Source organism: Neovison vison, chromosome 7, assembly GCF_020171115.1.
Source record: "Neovison vison isolate M4711 chromosome 7, ASM_NN_V1, whole genome shotgun sequence".
Taxonomy (NCBI): domain Eukaryota; kingdom Metazoa; phylum Chordata; class Mammalia; order Carnivora; family Mustelidae; genus Neogale; species Neogale vison.
The window spans coordinates 1,057,003-1,080,575 of record NC_058097.1 but is presented as its reverse complement, the minus strand read 5'-3'; the positions used below and the strand labels follow the sequence as shown (position 1 = coordinate 1,080,575).

The 23,573-nt window shown below is 60.4% G+C and overlaps 1 protein-coding gene across 2 annotated transcripts in view; it reads left to right on the top strand.

The window, feature by feature from the left end:
• ZC3H18 (zinc finger CCCH-type containing 18) overlaps positions 1–19,799 on the top strand; it is a 60,831-nt gene extending 41,032 nt beyond the window's left edge. For both annotated transcript variants that reach the window (XM_044255571.1, XM_044255572.1), the window contains 10 exons: positions 10,706–10,897; positions 11,717–11,842; positions 13,522–13,626; positions 14,862–15,005; positions 15,338–15,397; positions 16,203–16,363; positions 16,590–16,786; positions 17,245–17,341; positions 18,259–18,355; positions 18,908–19,799. In XM_044255571.1, the coding sequence (XP_044111506.1) occupies positions 10,706–10,897; positions 11,717–11,842; positions 13,522–13,626; positions 14,862–15,005; positions 15,338–15,397; positions 16,203–16,363; positions 16,590–16,786; positions 17,245–17,341; positions 18,259–18,355; positions 18,908–19,121 (1,393 nt within the window). In that variant the 3' untranslated portion in view covers positions 19,122–19,799. The remainder of the gene's footprint in view (positions 1–10,705; positions 10,898–11,716; positions 11,843–13,521; positions 13,627–14,861; positions 15,006–15,337; positions 15,398–16,202; positions 16,364–16,589; positions 16,787–17,244; positions 17,342–18,258; positions 18,356–18,907) is intronic.
• Positions 19,800–23,573: the final 3,774 nt, after the last annotated feature.

The window sequence follows — 23,573 nt, the reverse complement described above, 5'->3', positions numbered from 1 at the left end:
TGGGTCATCTCACCATTTTGAGTCTTTAATCCACCTGGAGTTATTTGTGGCGCAGTGTGAGATGGGCGTCCAGTTTCATTCTGCCTGTGGCTGTCCAGTGTCCCCAACACCATTCATTGAAGGGACTGCCCTTACCCGTTGCATGTTCTTGCCTTCTGTGTCGTGATGGGCTGTATATGTGTGGGTTTCTTTCTGGGCTTTCATTTCTGTTCCATTGCCCTGTGTCTGTTCTTGTTTTTTAGTTTTTGGGTTTTTGTACGTAACCTCTATACCCAGCATGGGCTTGAACTCACAACTCTGAGGCCAAGAGTCCTGCACTCTGTGGGCTGAGCCCGCTAGGTGCCCTGATCTGTGGTTGTTTTTACGTGATACTGTGCAGTTGGGATGACTCAAGACTTAGTGATGCAGTCTGAGATCGGGAAGCCTGACGCCTCCAGCTTTGTTCTTGCTCTGGCTCTTTGGCTCTTTGGGGTCTTTGTGGCTCCATATAAATTGTACGATTGTTGCTTCTGTTTCTAAAGAAAAATATTATTGGAATTTTTATAGGGATTGCATTGGATCTGTAGATGGCTTTAAGTACTATGGGATTTTTTTTTTTTTAAGATTTTATTTATTTATTTCACAGAGACCACAAGCAGGCAGAAAGGCAGGCAGAGAGAGAGAGGAGGAAGCAGCTCCCCACTGAGCAGAGAGCCCGATGCGGGGCTCGATCCCAGGACCCTGGGATCATGACCTGAGCCGAAGGCAGAGGCTTTAACCCACTGAGCCACCCAGGCGCCCCGGGGACATTTTTATAGTATCCTTTCTTCCAGTCAGTGAACATGGGATATATGTCTTTTTATCTGTGTGGTCTTCAGTTTCTTCCATTAATGTCTTGTAATTTTCAGTATCTGTAACTTTCATCCCCCTTGGCTCAATTTATTTCTGTGTACTTTTCTTTTTTTTAAGATTTTTATGCCAAGAGCATGAGTAGGGAGGGGAGGGGCAGATGGAGAGGGAGAAGCAGACTTCCACTGAGCAGAGAGCCTGATGCAGGGCTTGATCCCAGGACGCTGGGGATCAGTGCCTGAGCGGAAGGCAGACGCTTAACCGTCTCAGCCACCCAGTCACCCCCAGTGTATTTTTTTCTTTTTAAGATTTTCTTTTTTTTTTTTTTTTTTTTAAGATTTTTTTTTTTATTATTTATTTGAGAGAGAGAGACAGTGAGAGGGAGCATGAGCGAGGAGAAGGTCAGAGAGCGAAGCAGACTCCCCATGGAGCTGGGAGCCCGATGCGGGACTCGATCCCGGGACTCCAGGATCACGCCCTGAGCCGAAGGCAGTCGTCCAACCAACTGAGCCACCCAGGCATCCCATCTTTTTAAGATTTTCTTTGTCAGAGAGAGCACTGGCAGGCAGAGGCAGAGGGAGAAGCAGCCTCCCTGCCGAGCAAGAAGCCTAATGTGGGACTTGATCCCAGGACGCTGGGATCATGACCCAAGCTGAAGACAGCCGCTTAAGTGACTGAGCGGCCCAGGTGTCCCCCAGTGTACTGTCTTTGATGCGGTTGTTAATGAGATTGTTCCTTTGTTGTTTTTTTCGGGTTGTTAGTGTATAAGAATGCAACAGATTTTTTTTGTAACATTGACTTTGTATCCTTTGTTTCCTTTGTACCGAATTTATTTATTAGTTACAGTTTTTGGTGGATGAAGCCAGGCTCCTGTTCTCTCTGCTCAGGCCAGCCCCTTTCTTGTGCAGCTGCGTTTCTGGCAGGAAGCAGCCGGTGCTCAGTCTCTGTGAGCCCAGGTTTTCACTATTCTCTTCCTCCAGATCGTGATAAGTTGTCCTCCGTAATGTGCTGTATTTTCTCATACTTCCTAACATTGGGCAAAATAATGTTTTTAAAGAACATTCAGAATGCACTGAACATTCCGGATGCACTGAGACCGCTCAGTTTTCCAACAGCTTGATGACCGTCCGGGCGGCGGCGGCCCCTCTTTACGCTGTCCTGAAGGCGTAACCGCGTGCGAATGGCAGCGCCTGATTCTCGTCTTCTAGCGTTGGGCCACTGCAGCCCCGTTTTGATAGAAGCCCTTTTCCCCAAGACTCACAGGACAAGTGCAGTGCGGGCTCCACGGCGGGGCTGTGTCCGCTCTGGGAGCGCTGCTGGAGCAGGAGGCCCAGCTCCCTCTGCTCACGCCGCCGACTTCGCTGGTCATCCGGCCTGTGCCCCGGCCGTCCCCTGCCGTCCCTCCGTGTCTCCAGGACGTGGCTCACATCTTGCTGCTGGGAGGGGCCTCCCTGCCTGTTCCCGCCCTGCTAGATAGTTCGTCATGGCTCTTAGCACTCCCTGATGTCACGTGACTGTGGACGATGTGTTACCACCTGTTGCCTTCTTCAGCGCAGTCCCCTGCAGGCCGCGACAGCATCGGGCCCCCCGTCGCAGCCCAGCCCAGAGCTGGAGCCCGCAGACACTTGATGGTGCTATAAATAAGTTTTGGGTTTGGTAGTAGCCTCCCTTTTTACTTTATCTGTCATAGCAAACGTTGCAGGACTGATGAAATTGCAGACGGAGTTCTGTTCTCCAGGTGCCTAAAAGCTGTTTTCACGCGTGTCCAGATGCCTGGTCTGGAAGGAAGAGACACAGGGAAGATGGGCAGATGATGTCAAGGCTGTGACTCTGCCCCGTCACTCTGGCGTCCCGAGGCACATCCGCTGGTCCACTCCAGTGCTTGGATGGCTTTCAAGTGTGTTTCCTCCTACGTACTCTGGCTATGGACCGCCATCCCCCATCCCCTTCACATGTCCTGCTTGTTTCCAAGAAGCCAGGTAGCTCCAAGTCAAGTGTCTGTGTGTCCAGCTCAGGGACATTTTTACACTCCTGAGTGTACTTTTAGCACCTCTTGGAGGGAGGACAGCTGTGCAAGTGGCTGTGTCCGTCTCTGCTTGTTGCTAACTCGTGGGACAGATGCCCTTCTAGGGCCTCGTGTCCCGGTGCTGCCTGGCCCCTCCAGGGCGTATGCATGTGAATCCAAAAAGACTGCTATGTACTGGCTTAGCCCCCAAGCACCAGATCCCTGTGAAGACCAGCCTCAAGCCCTGCATTTGCACAGCCTCGGGCCTTCGGGTGAGGGGCAGGGTCAGTGGGAGCACTGAGCCAGCTGGGGCAGGTTCAGGAGGCGGGACTACGTGGATTCTTCCTAAAATGAGATGCAGCTTTCTCACCAAACCGGGCAGACCTGCTCTCCCCTGGTGTCTTCTTCCTTTTGCTAGGTTCCCATCCCCCTCCTTTTCCTTCCCTAGACCCTCACTCATGCTCCTGTGGGCAGAGGCAGGCGTGCCCTGTTCCTTGGTCTGGATTCAGCCTCTCATTGCTGCTGGGGAGTCTTGAACCCCATCTTTGATCACCCTGGCTGGAACCCCGCCAGCCCTGTGCCAGCACAAAGGGCTAGGGTTTTCCCAGAGCAGAATTTCCAGCACGGTCCTCCTGTTTCCTTTCCCTTTGAGCACCGGAGCTGGCGTGACCACTTTAGGAGGCGGCTGAATTTCCCTGCCTAGTACCTTTGTGTCGGCTCCCTTTTCTACATCAGTGTACTTACCTACCTAGGACAGGGTGGGAATTTTATATCAACAGCTGGATGGGAGACAGTCATGACTGCATTCAGAGTGGAGTGGGAAGCCTTCGTCTTTGCTGGTGCTCAAGGACTCTGCAGTGGGGTCGGGTTGGCCCCAGGACTGCTCGTTGCAGAGTCAGGTGGGCACACGTGGTAGTTGGTGAGGATAGACTTGGCGTGGCTTGTCTGCGGCCGGCGAGAGCTCTTGCAACCCAGATGCCCGTGGCCCAGCAGCGGGGCACAGCCTCGGCCCCGTGGGGTGAGGCGCGGCGAGGACCATGTGCCGGCAGAGTGCCCTGGGTCTTAGCCCCCCAGCCCCCCGCCCCCCACCGCCGTCCTCCGTCTCCTCTGCCCTTCTCCCGCCTGCCCCGCCCGAGCGGGGCCATTCCCACGGGGCTGCTTGGCAAGTGTTTTCTGTAGAACATCTCCCTCTGGGGGTTCTGACGAGCTTTCCTCTAGATAGCCAAGGCTCGGGGCCGCGGTCTCTTGCCCCCTTTAGGGTTCCCATCTGCAATTAGGCCTTGAGCAGAACCTTGTAAGCAGTTCTGTGGAATGCATCTATGTAAATAGAGGGAAATCCCTTTGTGAAACCTTCTGATCTTTACAGCCGAGCCTGTGGGCGTGCCGCCCCAGGCGGAGCTGGGCAGCAATTAGGGTGCTCTTTGGCATACGCAAATTAATTTCATTCTAGATAAAGGTAGTAATTGGGATCTTCCTGGAGGGATTGCCCGGGACTGCTTAAAGCTGTTCGCTCATGTTCAGATGCACGTGTGATCACGGTTTGGTGCCTGTTGGGGCCAAGAGGGCAGGCTCCTCACTTCCCGGGAGCTCTCCTCCGTCCTCTCAAGGGAGCCCGGTTCCTGCCCGCCGTCTCCACCGAGGGCTTCTCGTCTCAGGGTGCCAGGGGCCTGCATCCAGGGTGAGGCCCCCAGAGACCCAGGGTGGGTTGGCGGTGGGCAGGCATTCACGCCCATCTCCACAGGGCTCCCAGAACCCTTCCCAGAGGCCGCCACTGCTCTGGACTCCCCTCGGAGGCCGGAAGCACCAAAGCAAGGGACGTTGGTTGTAGCCACGTGAGCTGCGCCGGAACCGCTGCCGTGTGTGTCACGTCCGAGGCAGCACGGCCATCTGCCGCCCTAGAGAGAAGGTGACCCTCGCTCCGGTCTGCTCTGTTTTTTGCAACAACTACACATTAGGTTTCTCCTCTGCGTTTGGTGACTCTCCCGGTTGTCTGAGCGCCGCCCTCCCCTCCTGCTGCCTGTCACCCTCGCCGCAGTGTCGTGGCTCCTCAGCCCCTCTCTCACGCAGCCCGCGGCTTGTTGGCATCAGGACCCTGAACGTGGCAAGTTGTGCTTGATCGCACGGCCCTAGCCCGGCATGCTGGTGTCCCGCCGTTCGCTGCCCCTGAGTGTGTCCGACGACCACACCCAGATGGCTGTCAGGAGCCCCGCGGGGTGTGCGTGGCCCCACGGAAGCGGGTGGGTCTTGTCCCGAGGCCGGGGGCCGGCAGGTCGCCCCAGCCTCCCACTCTGCTCCCCGCCACGTGACGTTTCGTGCTTCCTGGTGAGCCCGGCGCTGGAGATCGCTCCGAGCCGCTCTTGGGCCTGGTGTCAGAACAGTCAGTAATCTTTGGTTAGGGCAGAAGGCACTCGTCTGGAGATGCGATAAACCTTAGCTCACTGTCCGGACCTCTCGTCCGTCCTGGGCACGGCTGAACCGCTTGCCTCCGAGGAGGTCGTTGTGCCCGGGACGTAAGCGATTGCAGGCTCCGGAAGTTGCCCGACTGCCGAACACAAAAAGGCAGACGGTCGCATTCCCTTGTGTACTCGCGTCTAAGGCCGCACATCTGTGGTCAGCAGGGGTTGGAGAAATGCCCGTGGACATGGATGCAGCCGTGAGGCAGAAGGACGTGCCGCTGAGCCGCCTCAAGCGTGACCCGCCCCCGGGGGGAACTTTGGGTTCTTGCGGGGGAGGCTGCAGGGGTGGGAGCCGTGAGGAGCCTCGGGCAATGTCATGGGCCTTGCAGCGGTCAGGAAGTGGACGGGAATGCCGCTTACCCACCGCCTGAAACAGGAGGCTTTTCTTCCTTCTGTTCAGCCAGAAGTTAAAGTGGAAGTGGGTGGGAATGGGCCTGTCCCCTCTGCTGTCCCTTCTCTCAGGTTTACTTGTTCCTGATGAAGTTCAGGGATGTTTTCATAGTTGGAGAGTGAACGTGGTGGGTCTGTCACCGGATGCCCTCTCACTTGGGAAAGGCTGTCTGTCCTGCCCCTCCCCACCTCCCACCCCACCCCGGGGGAACCATCCACAGCAGTGACCCGCCCTTGGGCCCCTCTGGTCAGGACCCGGCTTCCGCCCCTGGAGATGTCCGGGTTCCAGGGTGCTGCTGTGCGCCTCACGGATGGGGCGTGCATCGGCCGGCGTTGCAGGCTTTCGTCAGGGCCTGGGGGCACCAGAATGAGAACCACGAGTGGCCAGTCTGCGTTCTTCGCATCTTACTGTGTGTCTGTTGCGAGAGGGACCCATGGCCTGGCCAAGGCTGGAAGAGGGCTTGTAGCGTGCTGGGGTGGGTCGTAAAAACTCCGCAGAGTCCGAGAAGGAAGAAGTGGGACTTCCACGCAAGGTGAGCATCCCAGAGGGAGGGGTGCCTTGCCGGCCCCGGGGGTCTCTTCCCAGGCGTGGCGCTCAGCAGGGTGCACTGGGGGCCCACCCAGAAGTCCCACGGAGGGGTGTGGCAGCCCCCAGCCACATGGACCCCCTTTGGCGGTTTCTGCCCAGGGGTTAGGGGAGGTGATCACAGCTCAGGCTTTCATCGAAAGCCCCACAGAGGCTCCCAGAATGCAGTCGCGGCCAGGCTGTGTCCCGGGACAAGTGCCGTGACGGGAGTGTGAAGAGTTCAGTCACTTCCGAGTCCCTTTTCCTGGACCTTTATTGGATGCCGAGGCCTTTCGACTTTAGAAGAACACCTTTATGTTTTCTCTCGTTTCATCTTTGACCCCAGACTTGGCAGCTGCTCTGTTCGGTGTTTCCAAACACCTTGATGTCGCGGCCTCATGTCACTGACGTCTCACGCCTCTGACCCCTGATGTGACGTGCGAGGCGTGTTGTGAGTTGTCGGGCCGGGGTTGTGCTGTGTGACGTCTGTGTTTGGCAGGCCTGGCTGCTGACCTTTGCTCCCCGGAGTCCCTCTCCAGGCCTCGAGCAGAGCATTAGAGCCTGGAAGATAAGAGTGTGCCGTCACAGGGCTGGGGAAGGCCCCTTCCTTGGGCAGAGCAAGGCCTGTTTTCCCCTCTCTGTGGAGCAGGGTTTATGCAAATGCTGGCCCGCTGCCCCTGCTGACCGCGGCCCTTCCCGCCGCCTCCCCCGCCCCTGCGTCTTCAGACTGTTGACCCGCTGACCTGCCCACGGGGTTTCCGATTCGGTTTGGTGCAGCGTTTGTTAGGTGGTCGGACACTGGGGCCGGGCACCCACCTGTCGCCAGCCGCACCGTCCGGGTCCTAGGCTCTGGGGCAGGGGTGCGGCCCTGCGGGACTTCAGAGCACAGCCGCACCAGCCCTGCTGCCTTACCGACAGGTCACGTTCAGCTTATGGACCTGCGTGGGGCGTCTTCTCTCCTGTCCCTGCCGGTGTGCGGCCAAGAGGCCACTGAGGGTCTGCAGCCGCGGCCATAAGAGCCACTTGGCCCTGCAGCGGCGCGGGTTGGAGCCCCGGAGCCCCTTCCTTCTGCAGGGGGGCCTCGTGAGAGATGAGAACGCGTCACTAAGACCAAGCGTTAGTAAAACTCCTGGGCCTGTGTGCTCGTCGGCATAGCAGAAGCTGTCCTCTGCAGGAGGGGAAACATTTCTTAAATAACACTTGGGGGTTTTCTGTGATAGACATGAAACAGGATGGGGTAGCAAAGTGGGGAGAACTGGGACGCCTGGGTGGCTCAGTTGGTTGGACGACTGCCTTCGGCTCAGGGCGTGATCCTGGAGTCCCGGGATCGAGTCCCGCATCGGGCTCCCAGCCCCATGGGGAGTCTGCTTCGCTCTCTGACCTTCTCCTCGCTCATGCTCTCTCTCACTGTCTCTCTCTCTCAAATAAATAAATAAAATCTTTAAAAAAAAAAAAAAAAGTGGGGAGAACTTTGTAAAGAACAAATAAAACAGTGAAGAAGGACAGCCAGCCTGGACGGTGGCTGCCGTCACCCCGGCCCACATGCCGGCCCACGTGGCCACCCGCGTGGAAGTCCGAGGGCATGCCTCCTGCCTCCACCGGCCCTCCCCAGTGCCCGGGCATGCTTCCCCCCCGGGGTCTCCCCGGAGCTCTTTATTGGGTGTCCATTCAGTCGTTTCGCCAAAACATCTGCCATTAACGTGGACGGTTCCAGTTCTGTGTCCAAGCCAGAAACTGTTGCTCCCTGGTCTGGGTCCCCAGATCTGTGGCCCAGCTCAGCAGTGTTTGAGTCCGGTGGTCTGCAGAAGGGACCCCTCCCGCAGCTGCTCCCTAAACTGCTTCATTCTTGTGCTGCCAGCATGGTTTTCTGTATCCAGGGCCCGTGGACACTGTTTATATTTTTCGTTATTTTTGCTTTTTAGGGTTAAATACATTTTAAGAAGAAACTACATCATTTCCATAAAACAAGCCAAATCATTTGTCCTAGTGAGTAACTGTTGAAATTAAGTAAAAAATGAAAATGGTTGTCTACGTACAAATTAATTAAAATCAGGAACCCCCCATTTGCCACCCTTTGGGAGATCTGTTGTTTTGCGGGGTCACTACCAGGCCTGGTACCAGCCTTTCAGAGGGAAGGAGGCGCTGGCCGGTGGCTGGGTGTGCGTGGGCTGGCGGCCCCCCCCCCCGGGGAAAGGGCAGCTCGCCACGGAGCCCACGGTGTTACCCCCAGAGTGCCTGCGACAGTCTCCCTGGGGAGGAAAGGTTGACTCTTGGAGGCGGCGGCGGCCTGCTTTGGCCACCACTGCACCTTCCGTGGATTTCTTTTCCGGGCCATGAAGGGGAAGGGCAGCGGCACTCTGTCCTTTCTCTCCCTCCCTGCTGCCAGAGCTCCAGGACAGTTAATGGTGACAAGAGGAGTCTGTCCCGCGCTTTCTGTCTGCCCTGCTGCCCGTCAGAGGGGCTGCAGGCCGGCCGAGCTGGGCCGCCATGCTGACTGAGGAAGAACCCCGCACCGGCGTTCGTAGGCCAAGAGTAGCACAGGATGTAGGGGGTAATGGCAGCCCCGGGCTGGCCTGGGACAGGCTGGAATTGACAGGTTTCACTTCCTTCTGCGATTACTTTTCCAATAATACAAGGTTCTGAACTTCTATGGCAAACACTCTTGGGGTTTAGAGCCAATATAACAGGGATTTTATGCTTCAGTTTAATGTGTCCTTAGGGCGTTTTTTAAAATGTTTTATTTAAATTCAGTTAGCACGTGGTACGTGATTAGCTTCAGATGTAGTATTCAGTCTCTAGCATTTGCATAGAACACCCGGTACTCGTCACATCACGCGCCCTCCTGAATGCCCATCACCCAGTTACCCCACCCCCCACCCTTCCAGCAACCTTCAGTTTGTTTCTAGAGTTAAGATTCTCTTACAGTTTGCTTTGTTCTCTTTTTTCCCTCTTTCTTTATGTTCATGGGTTTTGTTCCGTAATTCTTCGTATGAGTGAAACCATATGATCATTGTCTTTCTCGGATTGACTTATTTCGCGCAGCCTGATACCCTCTAGTTCCATCCACGTCGTCGCAGATGGCGAGATTTCATTTCTTTTGATGGCTGCGTAGTATTCCACTGTATATATGAACCCCATCTTCTCTATCCGTTCATCTGTGGATGGACATCTAGGTTCTCTCCATAGTTTGGCTATTGTGGACATTGCTGCTATAAACATTGTGATGCATGTGCTCCTCCGGATCACTACGTTTGTATCTTTAGGGTAAATACCCAGCAGTGCAATTGCTGGGTCATAGGGTAGCTCTATCGTCAGCTTTTTGAGGAACCTCCATGCTGTTTTCCAGAGTGGCTACACCAGCTTGCATTCCCGCCAACAGCGTAGGAGGGTTCCCCTTTCTCCGCATCCTCGCCAACATCTGTTATTTCCTGCCTTGCTAATTTTAGCCATTCTGACTGGCATCTCATTGTGGTTCTGATTTGTATTTCCCTGGTGCCCAGGTATTTCCCTGGTGCCCAGGGATGTGGAGCACTTTTTCATGTGTCTGTTGGCCATTTGGATGTCTTCTTTGCAGAAACGTCTGTTCATGTCTTCTGCCCATTTCTTGATTGGATTCTTTGTTCTTTGGGTGTTGAGTTTGATAAGTTCTTTATAGATTTTGGACACTAGCCCTTTATCTGATAACGTCATTTGCAAATATCTTCTCCCATTCTGTCAGTTGTCTTTTAATTTTGTTGACTCTTTCCTTTGCTGTGCAAAAGCTTTTGATCTTGATAAAATCCCAATAGTTCATTTTCGCCCTTGCTTTCCCCGCCTTTGGAGATGTTTCTAGGAAGAAGTTGCTGCGGCTGAGGTTGAAGAGGTTGCTGCCTGTGTTCTTCTCAAGGATTTTGATGGATTCCTGCCTCACGTTGAGGTCTTTCAGCCATCTAGAGTCTGTTTTCGTGTGTGGTGTAAGGAAATGGTCCAGTTTCAATCTTCTGCGTGTGGCTGTCCCATGTTCCCAGCACTACTTGTGTAGGAGACTGGTTTTTTTCCTTTGAATGTTCTTTTCTGCTTTGTCAGAGCTGCGTTGGCCGTAAGTGGAGGGCAGTAAGTAATTTATTGCCCTTAAACGAAGAATTTGTTCTGCACCTGCTGTGTGCCGGCTCTAGAGAGAACATGGTGGACAAGGCCACCCCGTCCTTTGCAGAGTTTGCAGTATGGTGGGGAATTCTGTAAGTTGTTGCACCCAAAAAAGTGAGTACCAGTGTGGTTAGTTTCCGTGAAGGAGAAAGAATAACACGTTCCTCCAGGAAGGACACGTGCGTGGAGACCGTCCGTGGTGTGAGCTCTGCTTGTCACGCTGGCCGTGAGCTCTGTGGCCCTGTGGGTGACCCGTTACTTGTCAGGCCGCCCCGAAGCAGGCGCTTATGCTGCCACAGAGGACGGTCCCAGAGTGGCTAACACCTCTGATTTTAGCCGTCAAGCTGAGCCACCAAAGAAGGAGGCCGCCGCTGCGGGACCGCAGGTGAAGCGAGCGGATGAGTGGAAGGACCCTTGGCGCCGGTCCAAGTCTCCCAAGAAGAAACTCGGGGTGTCCGTCTCCCCTAGCCGGGCACGAAGGCGCCGGAAAACATCAGCCTCGTCGGCCTCTGCCTCCAATTCCTCCAGGTAAGGGGGCTAGCCGGTCACACGGACGCTGCCCCACGCCGGCAGGGCTCAAGGGGCGCCTGTTGGTCCAGAAGAGATTCACTGAGTAACTGGGGCGCTGGGGCATCAGCGGCAGACAGAGCTGAGGCTTACAACTTCCGTAAGGCTTCACACCCCCAAAAGGAACGGTTGACCTCAGCCAGGATGCTGGCAACCCAGAACGGAGACCCGGTGAGGGGGCCAGCGAGGCAGGGAGAGCTCACACAGTCCCTCTGGGAGAGACCCCACGAGGCAGAAGGCCAGGAGGACGGCACGAGCCCGGCCATGGAGGCAGCCCCTCTCTTCCTCCCGTGGTGTGGGCTGCAGCGTGACTGGGTGGGAACAAGCAGGCAGGCCCGCGGTGGGGGTGGGAGGCCGGCAGGAGCCCGCCATGCTAGACCGGGTCTGGGGAGGTCAGTGCCGACCCAGGGCTTTCATTACGTGCACAGATGGATAGAGAGGAATCCATGTGTGACCGCACGGGGGGCTCTGTCCAGCCGGGGCCTGGAAGCTGCCCGCCAGCAGTAGTGAGCACACACCTACCCACGTCTTGCTTTCTAAACCCTGTTCCCACCAGAAAGGGGACTGGACTGCGGCACGCCCACAGAGGGGTCCAGAGGCTGGGTGGGGGTGGGTGTGTGGCCAGGTGGCCGGTGTGCACAGGCCGGGATGGAGGACGAGGGCTTGCGTGGCCTGGGGCCACGTCACCCGGGTTGGCACCTGAGGATAGTGGGTCCCGGCGGCCAGGCTGGAGGTGGAGGAAGACCGCCCCTCCCCCAGCCCTGTCCTTGCACACTCTAGGTCCTCGTCACGGTCATCCTCGTACTCCGGCTCCGGCTCATCCCGCTCGCGCTCCCGCTCGTCGTCCTACAGCTCCTACTCCAGCCGGTCTTCCAGGCGCAGCTCATTCTCGGGCAGCCGGTCCAGGTGCGTGCGCCGCCGGCCGCTGCGGGCAACGGGGGCACGTCGGCATGGCCGCGCTGTGCCCCGGCGTCCCGCCAGGCACCCGGCTGTTCTCAGAACAGCCCGAGCCGCGTTTCGAGGTCACTTCGGGGGAGCGTGAAATGTGGGCAGGTCGCCAGGTAACAAGCTGCTGGCGCCGAGGCTCAGCGCACGGGCCCGTGTCGGGAGGCGGCTCGGAAGCGGCCCCCCACGGCCTGTGTTGTGTGTGCGCTGAAGTCCGAAGACAAGGCACTGTGTGGCCATGTCCTGTGGACCTGCACTATCCGCTGGGCCACTAGCCACGGGCGGCGATTCACATTCTCATTCACTTACGGCTTTACAGTGTGCGCGCCCCGACTGCAGGCCTCCGCGGCCGTTTCCGTCTTCACAGGACGTTCTGTGGACGCCTCTAGAAGGGTCAGACAACACGTGTGTTTTTCCCACTGAAGAGAGACACTGGCGTTTTAGAGGATTCTCCGTTGTCATCTGTGTAGGGACAGTCGTCGGTTAACAGAACAAACAGGCCTGTTCAGGCTCTGTGTCTGCTGCTTCTGTCTTTCCAGCCCGTTCAGGTGGCCTGCGCTGCAGGGCACCCACGTGTCCCGCCTCCAGGGCACACCTGCGTGGGGAGACCCCCGGCCCCCTCTCCTTTCCCTTCCCTCCATTCAGGGTTGAGTTAGGAGAGGAGAAGGGCGAGGCCAGAGGACGGTGGGGGGTGGAGGACGGCCCGTCGGGGGCTCCACACGGTTACCCCCCCTAGCTCCACCATCTCCATAGGGCACCGCAGCTGCCCGGGAAGGCCACAGTGGGGATGAGACGAGAGACCCTGTTGTCGCAGGTGGTGCCCGGGCCACACGCACACGGTGTGGCGCAGGGTCATGTGCTCAGGCTCCGACCTCCTGCAGTTAGCGGGGGCCTCCGTCCCCAGGGGGGGCACCCCCAGCCCAGCCAGGAGGGAGGACCCGGGCACTTCTTCCACACCCCTCTGTCTCTAAAACCCCAGGGGGTGTGATTGCAGGGGCCCCGCATTATTTTACCGGTGCCGTTGCTTGGTGGAAAATGGAGCCTTGTGTGCCTCAGTTTCTAAAAGTAGGAAGAAAACGCTAGCGCAGGGGCCTTTCGGAAGCCTGCCTCCCGTGGGGTGCAGTGCCGGATCCCGGGACAGCGGAGTCGTGGCCTGGCTGGGCCATCCTCCAGAACTTCCCACCAGTGTCCCCATCCTGGGGCTCTCCGTCTTGCCGCTGACACATGAACCTGGAGCCCATCAGTTTCCTTCCACGGGCGCAGCGCCCGGGCTTGGCCAGTCCCTACCTTCTGCTGCTCTCCCCCGCCTCCCCACCCCACTTCCCAGCCCCCTGGGCCTCAGGGCTCCGCTCCCCTGCTCGGCCCTCCATCCTGCCTGTGTCACTGAGTCCGTGCTGGACTTCCAGCAGCGCAGAGTGTGTGCTTCATGGCTGCCGGGCCTCCTGCAGGATCTGTCGCTGCTTCGCCATCTCCTGTGCTGCAGGGGAAGACCGAGAGCTGCCCAAACGCTGTTTCGGACGTGCAGCAGCTGAGGAGAGCCTGGCAGTAGCGTTCTCTGTGCAGCTGGGTGGCATTCCCGGCGTGCTTCGGTGCAGACGGGCCCTGCGGTGCTCCGTCCTCACGCGCCCGCTTCCTCCTAGGTCCCGCTCCTTCTCCTCGTCTCCCTCCCCGTCCCCAACGCCGTCCCCACACAGACCTTCTGCTAGAACCAAGGGGGAGCCTGCTCCACCGCCTGGGAAAGCAGGGTAAGTGCCCCGTGAGGCAGGCTCTTCTGCTGTCTCTCTGCCCCTGTTGCCTCTGTGAGGAAGTCCCAATGAGAACCCTTGGCAGGTGGGCAGAGGTGTCAGGGGATCAGGCTTGGGGGCCCCAGGCCACAACGTAGCCTTTCTCTTCCTGGCCTGTGGACTTCAAGGCCACGCTCACCTCGGCACCCCTGCACCCCTGCGTGGACCGTGCCGATGACCGTGCTCCTTCGGGTCAGACCACTGCGCTTGCCAGGGGCAGGCCCTGCTCTTTTTTCCAGCGGGCACGAGGGAGGTGGGAGGTGGTTCCCGTTGTGCTTCCAGGGCCATGTCCAGGGTGTGCAGAGAGGGGCGGCCTGCCGGACAGGCCTCGTTCACACGCGCTGCTCCGGGAGGGGGTGCCGCTGATCCTCGTCAACAGTTGTGACTGATATGGCAAGTTAGAAACATCGGGAGCTTGCCGCCCGGTTACAACCCGTAATAGGTGGTGTCTTAGGTTGCAGCCATGCCCACACACACCCCCCCGCCCCGCCAAGGGAAAGCAGGCTCCTTTCCTGAGCAGGGCACTGAAAGGCAGCCAGTGGTGCCACTGACCCTCGGGCGAGGCCGGTGCCTGTGTGTGGCGCCAGCGCCCCCCCTGCTTTGTCCCCAGTCCTCATGTGTGCGGCTCACTTAGCGGCCAGTAGCCTGGTGCTCGCCAGGTGGACGGCACTGAAACGCTCCATGCTGCCGATGGGCGCCCGGAACAGAGGCTGCCGGCAGCCCTCGGGAGCACGTGGGCACCTGGAGCCGCCCACCCCTGCGGAGGGCACAGTGTGCAGGCGTGACTGATGCCCGGCCTCGCAGCCGTCCAGACCGGGCTGTGTGACGGGGCCTCAAGAACACGGGAGGCGGCGTGTGCGCGCATCTTGGCCGCCCCCATCGCTGTGCTAAGCGGCTCGCCTTTGCCTACAACGTGGATCCCTGCTGATTGCACCGGCCCCAGGACGGTCAGCGGGGTCCTCGCCCCACACCTAGAGCGCAGAAAAGCTTTTAGGGTTATTCTTTATATTGCAATGTGGGTCCCACACGCGAGGGGTCTTGGTAGCCTTGGAGGTTTGCCCCATGAGTGGGGCCAGCAGCCGGGGTGGAGCACGTTCCGGAGGAAGCGCCGGCTCCATGGTTCTCGGGGCTCCTCACGCGGACCTGTCCTCCGCCCGTGGGGCCGGCTCTGACCCCGCCCCCATCTCCCGTCACAGAGAGAAGTCAGTAAAGAAGCCAGCCCCACCTCCAGCCCCACCTCAGGCCCCCAAAACCGCTGCTCCAGCCCCTGAGCCCACCAAGCCAGGAGACCCACGGGAAGCCAGGAGGAGGGAGCGGCAAGCTCGGACCCCCCCCAGGAGGTGAGCAAACGGGCTTCAAGCTGGTTACCTGAGGCAAGCAGCTGAGGCTGGGGCCTAACGGTCCCTGTCCTGTGTGGCTCTCCTGTCACGTCACCTCCCCGAGCCTCAGTTTCCCCCGATCATGACGACAGAGGTGTGGTCGTGCGGGATGCAGGTGCCCCTCGACAGCGAGGTCTTCCCCAGAACGGGGCAGTGCTGCTGTGGGGCGCAGAGAAGGCCGGCGTCTTTCTTTGGAGGAGAAATGGCACTTGGAAGCGCGCAGAGCCCCACACACCGTGAGCCGGCCGGCCGGGGGTCGCGGCAGCCACACGGCGGGCTTCTCTGTGTTGCAGGCGGACGGTCAGCGGCAGCGGCAGCGGCAGCAGCTACAGCGGCTCCAGCTCCAGATCCAGGTCATTGTCAGCACCTCCCTGGCCCCCTGAAGCCTGGCCGCCTCCCCCTCGGGCCCGCACATGGGAGCCCTCCCGCCGGCCCGCCCGTCCTGCTCGAGGCGCCCAGGGGGCAGCCGGTCAAGTAGGAAAGAACGCGGCGCTTGAGCTGTCGGAAGAGAAGACGCCTCCCGCCAGGGCTTAGGTTCCCGGAGCGGACGCGCTCCTTCGTTTCCACGCAGCCCAGATCTTTCTCCGAGAGGTTCAGAGACCCAGTCTCTAAACAGAACTGGGTCCCGGCTTTCTCCCCCGGGCCTTCCGGTGTTTTCTGAGCGTTCAGGACTCAGCGGCCTGCCAAGTGGCACGTCCTCATCACGGCGAGAGCCGTGGCCACAGCGCCTGCGAGCCGGCCGCCGTCCCCGTGTTTCCCAGAGCCGCATGCTGGGCCAGGGCAGCCTCCACTCCGGGGTCTAGTGTGGCCACAGTGCAAAGCCTCCCCTTCTCGGGCCTCGTGACCTGGGCCCTCGGCCCTGTCGTCACCGGCCTCACTCCCATTTAGTGACTTGTCCTACATCCCTGCCCAGCAAACAGGGTGGCTGCTCATTCGGGCGAGGGCCCTCGACTCCGTGACGGGGCATCCCTTCAGCCTGGGGCGCCTCGACTCCTCCCACTGTACTCCCTGGAGTCTCCAGTGTGCTCGTACTTGTTCTCTAACCCGGGGGCTGGGGACCGTGGATGTGGACACCCACGACCGCCCCCTGTGGCCTCTGGGCCCCAGCCGTCTCGCCTTTGGGGCCGCGTGGGTGCAGACGTGCTTGTGTGTGTCCAGGTCCCTGAGCGTGAGCAGCGTCTCCTCGGTGTCCAGCGCCACGTCGAGTAGTAGCTCGGTGCACAGCGTGGACTCGGACGACATGTACGCAGACCTGGCCAGCCCCGTGTCCTCAGCAAGTTCGCGGTCCCCCACCCCAGCCCAGACCAAGAAGGAGAAAGGTACAGGGGGTCCTCGTACCCTGGGCATTGTGGCTGCAGAGGCGGGCAGGCCCCTCGTGGAAAGAGGGTGTGCGCGGCCTCACGCGGGGGAACAGGAAAGCGCAGGAACCGCCCGGCTCCATCCCACAGCCACGCGGCCTGGCTGAGAGCACGTCCCCCCTCGGGGGGCCCACGGGAGAGCGCCGTGCCGGGATGGCGACTGGGACTTAGCGTTTGTTGTTGGCAGGAAAGTCTAAAAAAGAAGATGGGGTCAAAGAGGACAAGCGGAAAAGGGACTCGTCCGCACAGCTGCCCAAGTCCTCGAGGCCCTCTGCCGGCGGTAAACCGCAGCAGCCCACGGCCCCCCAGCAGGCGCCCCCCGGGCAGCCCCAGCAGGGCACGTTCGTCGCCCATAAGGAGATCAAGCTGACGCTGTTGAACAAGGTGAGGCCATGGCACTGCTGGTGGCAGCTCCGGGAGCCCAGTCCGCGGGGGTATCCGACGTCCCGGGGCCGGGGAGCCGTGGCTGGACACAGCCCACTGGTCCTGCTGCTCTCAGGGGGAGACGAAGCCCAGTGGCAGGTCCTGGGAGATGAGAGTGTCCGGGAGTGGTGGCTGCTCGCCCCAGCCCTCCTCTGTGTGGCTGGGCCTATGTGAGTGGACGTCCCCGAGGCTCCCTCGACTCCAGTGCTGGCGGCCCCCAGGGAACAGAGTCTGCGGTATCTTCGCTGCAGAGAATGAAGGCCGGAAATCCTGGCCTTGCCTCCCTCGAGGCCCCGTCAGCACCCAGAGGCGGGCGTGGACCGGCACGACTGTGCTCCCTGCTTCCCACGGGGGCCGGTGCTGCCCGGTAGCCAGCCTGTCAGGCCTGCCACCGTCACGGTGTTCCTCTGTCGCTGCAGGCGGCCGACAAAGGGAGCAGGAAGCGCTATGAACCGTCGGACAAAGACAGGCAAAGTCCTCCTCCAGCCAAGCGGGCTAACTTATCCCCAGACCGAGGTGAGCGTCCTGCCTCTGCGGGGCTCCGCGGGGCTCTGCGGGGCAGAGGGCCGGGGCCCGTGTGCTCATCAGGACGGGCTCGTGTGGGTCCGTCCATCGATACTAAGGTGTTAGAAGTTAAAACTTGGGAGAAAGTGTCAACATTTATTAATGTTAAGGTAATAGTAACAAAGTACCATATTTTTAAACAAATAACATTTTTTATGAAAAATAAGTACATTTCCGCCAAAAAAAAACAAGTGTCCTTGTTCTTTCCTCTCTGAAAATGCGTTCTGACGGGCGGTGGTTCCAGTCCTCCTCTCCGCGGCGACCCGGGGCGTGCGCACTCTGGGGGGCGGCAGAGGGCAGGCGGGGGGCTGGGCACTGCAGTTCCACCCCGGCTGTCCACGGGCCATCTGCCCGGCCGGCTTTGATCGCTGGTGCAGAGCCTTCCTTCCTACCTAAGCAAGGGCAGGGGGCCTGTCAGAGCAGGAGGGGGCGCCCCTCGCCTTTGCCGCCGGACCACCCCTGCTGCCCACGCGGGCCTCCCCGCTCCCCCGACAGCGGGGCGGCAAACGCCCCCGGCTTCTCGGTTTTACTTCTCTTTCCTCCCCTCTCCTACCTGTTTGTTCCCAGTTCACAGGTGTGAGTGATGAGGGGTTTTGTGTCGGGTTAGCGGGAGCTCGGTGGCCTGTCCGGACCTCAGCCTCCGTGGGCTCCCGAAGATTCGCTTTCCAACATGACTGGCGCTGCCCTGTCCCTTCCTTCTGACCGACTCGGCCCGTTGCCTCTTCCTGTGAGAGCGCACAGGCCGTACTGGGCTGCAGCGACGCTGGCTCGGGGCCACTGGCGTCTGTCCGGGCTGTCCCAGCCCTGTCCGTGCGCACCAGCCCGCTCCCGGCTGAGACGGTGGTCTTAACCTCACCCGTGTCATCCAGGTTCTCGGGACCGGAAGTCCGGCGGGAGACTCGGCTCCCCAAAGCCAGAGCGGCAGAGAGGCCAGAATTCTAAGGTGCCCGTGGCCCCACCAGACAGGTGAGCACCCCACCCATGCCCTGAGTGGACCCCACGGGCACCGCGGCCTCAGGGCTGGCCAGCTAGAGCGTTCCTGCCCCGCAGCAGGGCCTAGAACACGGGCCCTTGGCACAAGGCTTCCTGTTGCTCCCAGTTTCTTCCGCCTTCCCCGTCGGCCGTGGAAGCAGGATGGAGACTTCCTCCTCGCAGGAGGTCATTTGGGAGGCCCTTCCCCGCCACCCCACTGCTCAGGGTCATGGGCCAGATGGGTCCCGGACTCTGCTATCCCTGGAGCCACCACACACCCCGGCTCTCAGGGCCGCTCCTGGGTCAGCAGCGTGGGGTTTCTCCCCGCCGCAGGGGGAGGCCGCAGAGGGACCAGAAGCAGGAGGGATGGGTCAGCAGTGCGCCAGCCGAGCCCTGGACGCCATGCCCCGTTCGCTCTCCACAGCCGAGGGCGGGGGCGCGGGGGGCGCACGGCAGCAAGGCCGGTCGGAGCTGCCGTTTCCGGCGTCCTTGCCCCGCGGGAGGCACCTGGTGGACCCTCTGACGGCCTCCCTTCCCCCCACGCAGGAAGCGCCAGCTGTCACCCCAGTCCAAGAGCTCCAGTAAGGTCACAAGCGTCCCCGGCAAAGCCTCCGATACCGGCCCCGCCAGCTCCGCGTCCGCCGGCACGAAGTCCGGGAAGGCCAGCACGCTGTCGCGGCGCGAGGAGCTGCTGAAGCAGCTCAAGGCCGTGGAGGACGCGATCGCGCGGAAACGCGCCAAGATCCCCGGGAAGGTGTAGGCCCCGCCGGCCGGCCCCGCCGCGGGCCCTCGTGTGTTTGGGACTAGCGCGAGCACAGCCGTCTGGGATTTTGAAGTTAATGTCTCATTTTGGCTGTGAATCTTTTTAAAAATTAAAAAAGAAAAAAAAAGTTTCTCAGCTGGAAAAGAAGCCACCGTGAGGAAGATGATGCCGCGTCCCGGTCTCCTCCCGACCAGGCCGACTGACGCAGCCCCGTCCCAGAGCAGAGGTCCCGCGGGACAGAGGCAGGCCGGCCGGCTGCGGCAGGAGCCAGGCTGGGCGTCAGGGTCATGTAAATGAGCGGTCCCGGGCCCCAGGGCCGCCTGCCCGGCTTCCCTCCCCGCGGCCAGCCAGGCTGCCCCGCCGTCCTGTCCTCCACACGCGCTCCTTCCCGTCCGGGAGCGCCGCGAGCTCCTGAGCGGCCACCGCCCCACCCCTGCCCGGCCCGGGTCAGAAAATAGATCTATATTCTTGACTGAAGTCCGATCTGGAAATACTTCCTGTCTTTTATTTTAAGCCTCAGATTGTTTTAGTTGATTTAAAAAGGAAAAAAAAAAAATACAGAAAAGACCAAAAAAAAAAAAAAAAAAAAAAAGGCTGAGGGTGTTGTTGGGCGTCTGTCTAATGTGGAGGGTCTTTTTTCGAGGGGTCTCCTAAAATAAAGTATTTTGATAAGCACCGTCTTGCCCTGGTGGTGGTGATTCCCTGGGCCTGGCCCCCCCGGCATGTTAGCCGCCCACCCCACGTCGGCTCACGGAGGCTGAGGACGCGGGTGTCCCGGGGGCCCGAAGGAGACGCCCTTAGTGCCCCTCTGCCCCTCGGCCCCCGTGGGCGGGCACCTGGTGTGCCGGGCCTGGCAGGACATCCTGAACACCGGAGCCTCCCTCGCTCACACCGGTGACCTGTTTTGCCTCGAATGGGTCCCGGAGCAGAGGAGCCAGGAAGGGCGGTTGTCGGGCTAGTCCGGCCCCCGGCCCCAAAGCTGGTGTGCACAGTCGTCCCCCCCCTTTCCCCCGCCATGTGCACGCAGGCAGGCTTGATGGGTCCTGGGCTCAGGACCGGCCTGGGGTCCCACCGCCGTGAGGAGCTTTGAGTGGGGCCGCCCTGCCCGCCACAGCCCCTGCTCCCGCTGGAGAGCCCCATCCCACCAAGACCAATGAGGAGGAGCCCTGGTGCTCACCGCAGCCCCGTCTTGGAGGGGTGAGCTCGCCAAGGGGCACCAAGGCCTTGGGGGGCCCCCACATGGTCTGGGGGTGTCAGCACCCCTCCACACTCAGACGGCTTTCAAACAAGTTCTGTAAGTGCTGGCGGACAGAACGCCCCCTGGGGCCCGTGCCACCCCCCAACCCCGGTTCTGGGGAGGCAGCTGCCCTGGGCCGGCTCAGCGGGCAGCAGCCCCGGGGCTTCTCTCCTGCACCGGGGACCGCTGAGCTGCACTCGGGCACTCTGCCCAGGCTGGGTGGCCGGTGGAGCGTGGGGGCCTGGGGGTGGACAGCATTCCACGTGGCCACCAAGTCCTGCAGGGTGTCTGGGCCCTCCTACGCCAGTGGCCTTGCTCTTGGGTCTTAGCAGGTTTTCAAGGCTTATCTGATCTGCCTTTGGGTCAAAGCTGGGTACGAAGGGAACTCCCATTCTCTGAGAGGGAGGCCTTCGAGGACACAGAGCCAGAAGCCAGGGCATGTTGGGGGCCATCCTGACCCCTCTGCTCTGTACTCTCGGGCCGCTGCACCCCACAAGCCGGCTGGGAGCCCACAGGTGTGCCTACCACATGTCCCTGTCTGCACAAAGCTCTCCTTGCCCCGCTGACCTGGCCTGAGCCTCTGACACCAAGGCTGGAGCCATGGCCCTGGCCATGTGTCAATGAGCGTGACCCGTCTGGACCCAGGGCTGCTCTGGGCCAGACTCAGTAGTACCTGTCCTGGGAGGGGTAAGGGCCACAGCCTACGCCAACCCTCCCCCTGCCCAGTCTGGTACCAAGAACATTCACGGAAAGAACATTCCAGGCCAGGCATCTGGAAAAAGGAAGCCCTGTTCTGTAATGGATCCTCAGACAGGTTTGCGCTCCAGGGGGCATGGCTGAGATCCTGGCTGTGGCTAACAGGTAAACAGTGGGCATAATTAAGGGTCGTCCCTCCATGTCTGCCCACCAGACTGACCCCTGTGTCCAGGTGCAGTCTTCACAGCTAGAGCAGCCCTGCCCCACGCTGACCTCTTGCTTGCCGTTCCTCCCAGCCCAGGGCTTTTGCACGTGCTCTTTCCTGTTCCTGGAACTCTGACCTGACGAACTCCTCACCCCAATTCTCGTGGCCCAGCCTGCGTGGCCTGTCCCCTCAGGCCTTCCCACACTCCTTCCCTAGCCACCTGGCTCCTGCTGATACCCCCAACCCCCACCACAGCCTCTCTCCTCGTCTTTCTTGAGTGGGTAAAGAAAAAAAGACAGAGGGGTTTTTCTTAATTTTGTCACTCAAATGTGAGATACAGTCCCCAAGGTCATGAGTGAACATGGCCGGCGCCCCCGGCTGCTCCTTGCTGAGAGTGAAGTTTCTGTGGGTTTCTCTCTGGTCGTTCGCAGCAGCTGCCAGGGCGTCTGGGCCTCCTCCCCCGCCTCCCCAATGCGCCCAGCCCCCCAGCTCTCAACAGCGACAGTTGTCAACGCCCCCCCCCCCCCCCCCCCCCGCACAGGGCGGCTGGCAGCCCCACTCAGCAGGAGACTGAAGGAGGCTGTGGTCCAAAGGGCATGGTTGGAGGGCGGGGCCTTCTGGGACGTCGCCTCCGGGACGCCCTCCAGACTTCCTCTGGTGGCGCCTTTCCAGTCTTGCCCAACCCCGGACTTCCGTGCTTGCCTCAGCCACCCGCAGGAATGAGGTGCCGCCCAGGCCCCCGCCCTGCACCCTTCCGGCCTTGGTGCTGCCGGCCAGGACCCCCAACCCCTGGGCTCTGGCCCTCGTCCCCTAGGGGGAGCTGCCCGCTGCCACCCCCTTGTGGACCGGCTGTCAGGACCACTTGGAGACCCCCTGGTGGTGGCACCGCGAAGCGGGTCGGTGCACAGCCTGGTCCCAGGCTCCTCCCCAGCACGGTGCCCACCCATGCGCTGTTCTGGAAAGGCACAGAAAACGCGGAAACTCCCCCCGCCCGTGAGGGGCTGGCATGGGGGTGTGGGCAACGCTGGGGTGTGTGTGCCCTGTGCAGCCGGTGGTGCCCCCACAAGAGCGCACCCGCCAGGCAGCGGCGGCAGAAGTGACCATCTTACTTTTCGTTTCATAAATGACACCCGTGTGCGTGTGTGCAGACCCCCCCACACACAAAGGAAGGTGAGACCACGGCACAGTGGGCATCCCTGTTCCAGCACCCGCAACTGGGGCACTGTCACCCCATGTTACTCCGAGGGGAACCAGGCTTGCCCCTCTTCCCCTCGTTCCGATGTATTTATGGAAGCCCGAGGCGCTGGGCACAGCCCTATGCCAGGGCGGCCGTGGGACCACTCCACCGCCTCTGCCCTCAAGGGGCTCACACTGCCTCCTGGGGGGACACGAGGGGGACTAGAACTCTCCCGAGACAGGAGCGGTCAGTAGTCAGCGGTCAGCCCCTCAGGAGGGGCGTCCTGGAAAGCTGGCCTGCACGGGTGCACCAAGCAAGCCCCCAGCATCTACCCTGGAGAGGGGGTCCTGGGTTCTACTGTGTACCCCCCAAGAGACATTGATGTCCTGGCCCCCATCCCGGGGACGAATGGAGGGTCTTGGTTCTTCAGATCTTTCTGAAGGAGGGTAGCGTCCTTGTGCAGGAGAGACACAGACCCAGGGGAGAGCCATGTGAGGACGAGGCTGGGGTTACAATGATATGGCCACAAGCCGAGGGACTCTCAGAATTACCAGCAGCCCCAGAAGCTCCAAGAGGTGGGAGCGGTCCTCCCTCAGAGACCCCGGAAGGAACGGACCCTGCCCACAATTTGATTTCCATTATTGTACGAACTGATGCAGGTGAGGTAGTGATCTCCCCATTGCAGAAAGTATGCGAGCAGAGCGCTGATGGCCAGCGACCAGGACACTGTAGGCAGGAACAGCCCTGGGAACTCAGTGCATCTATCCAGCCATCTGTTGGGAAGGAGCATTTCCTCTGGGCCAGCGAGGGGCAGGGTCTCCCCTGACCATGTCCTGCTCCCCAGGAGGGCGAGGGTCACAGGGCAGCCCCCTTGCAGGTGCAGATGCCTGTGAGGACCAGGAGGGCAGGTCCGGGCTCCCCTAGGGCGTCTTTGTGTCCTTGGAGACTTAGGGAACGGTGCTTGCCTGGTGCCCAGACTAGCCACTCCCCTGCCCTCAGACTGTGCTAAACTGGGGGACACTTTGGGGTGGCCCTGGGACCCAGGGAGTGATGGCCAAAGCTGCGCGAGATCGCCTCCAGCTGCCCTTTCTGGATAACCAAGGGAGGGGCCTGGATGGTGGTCAGGCAGCCCCC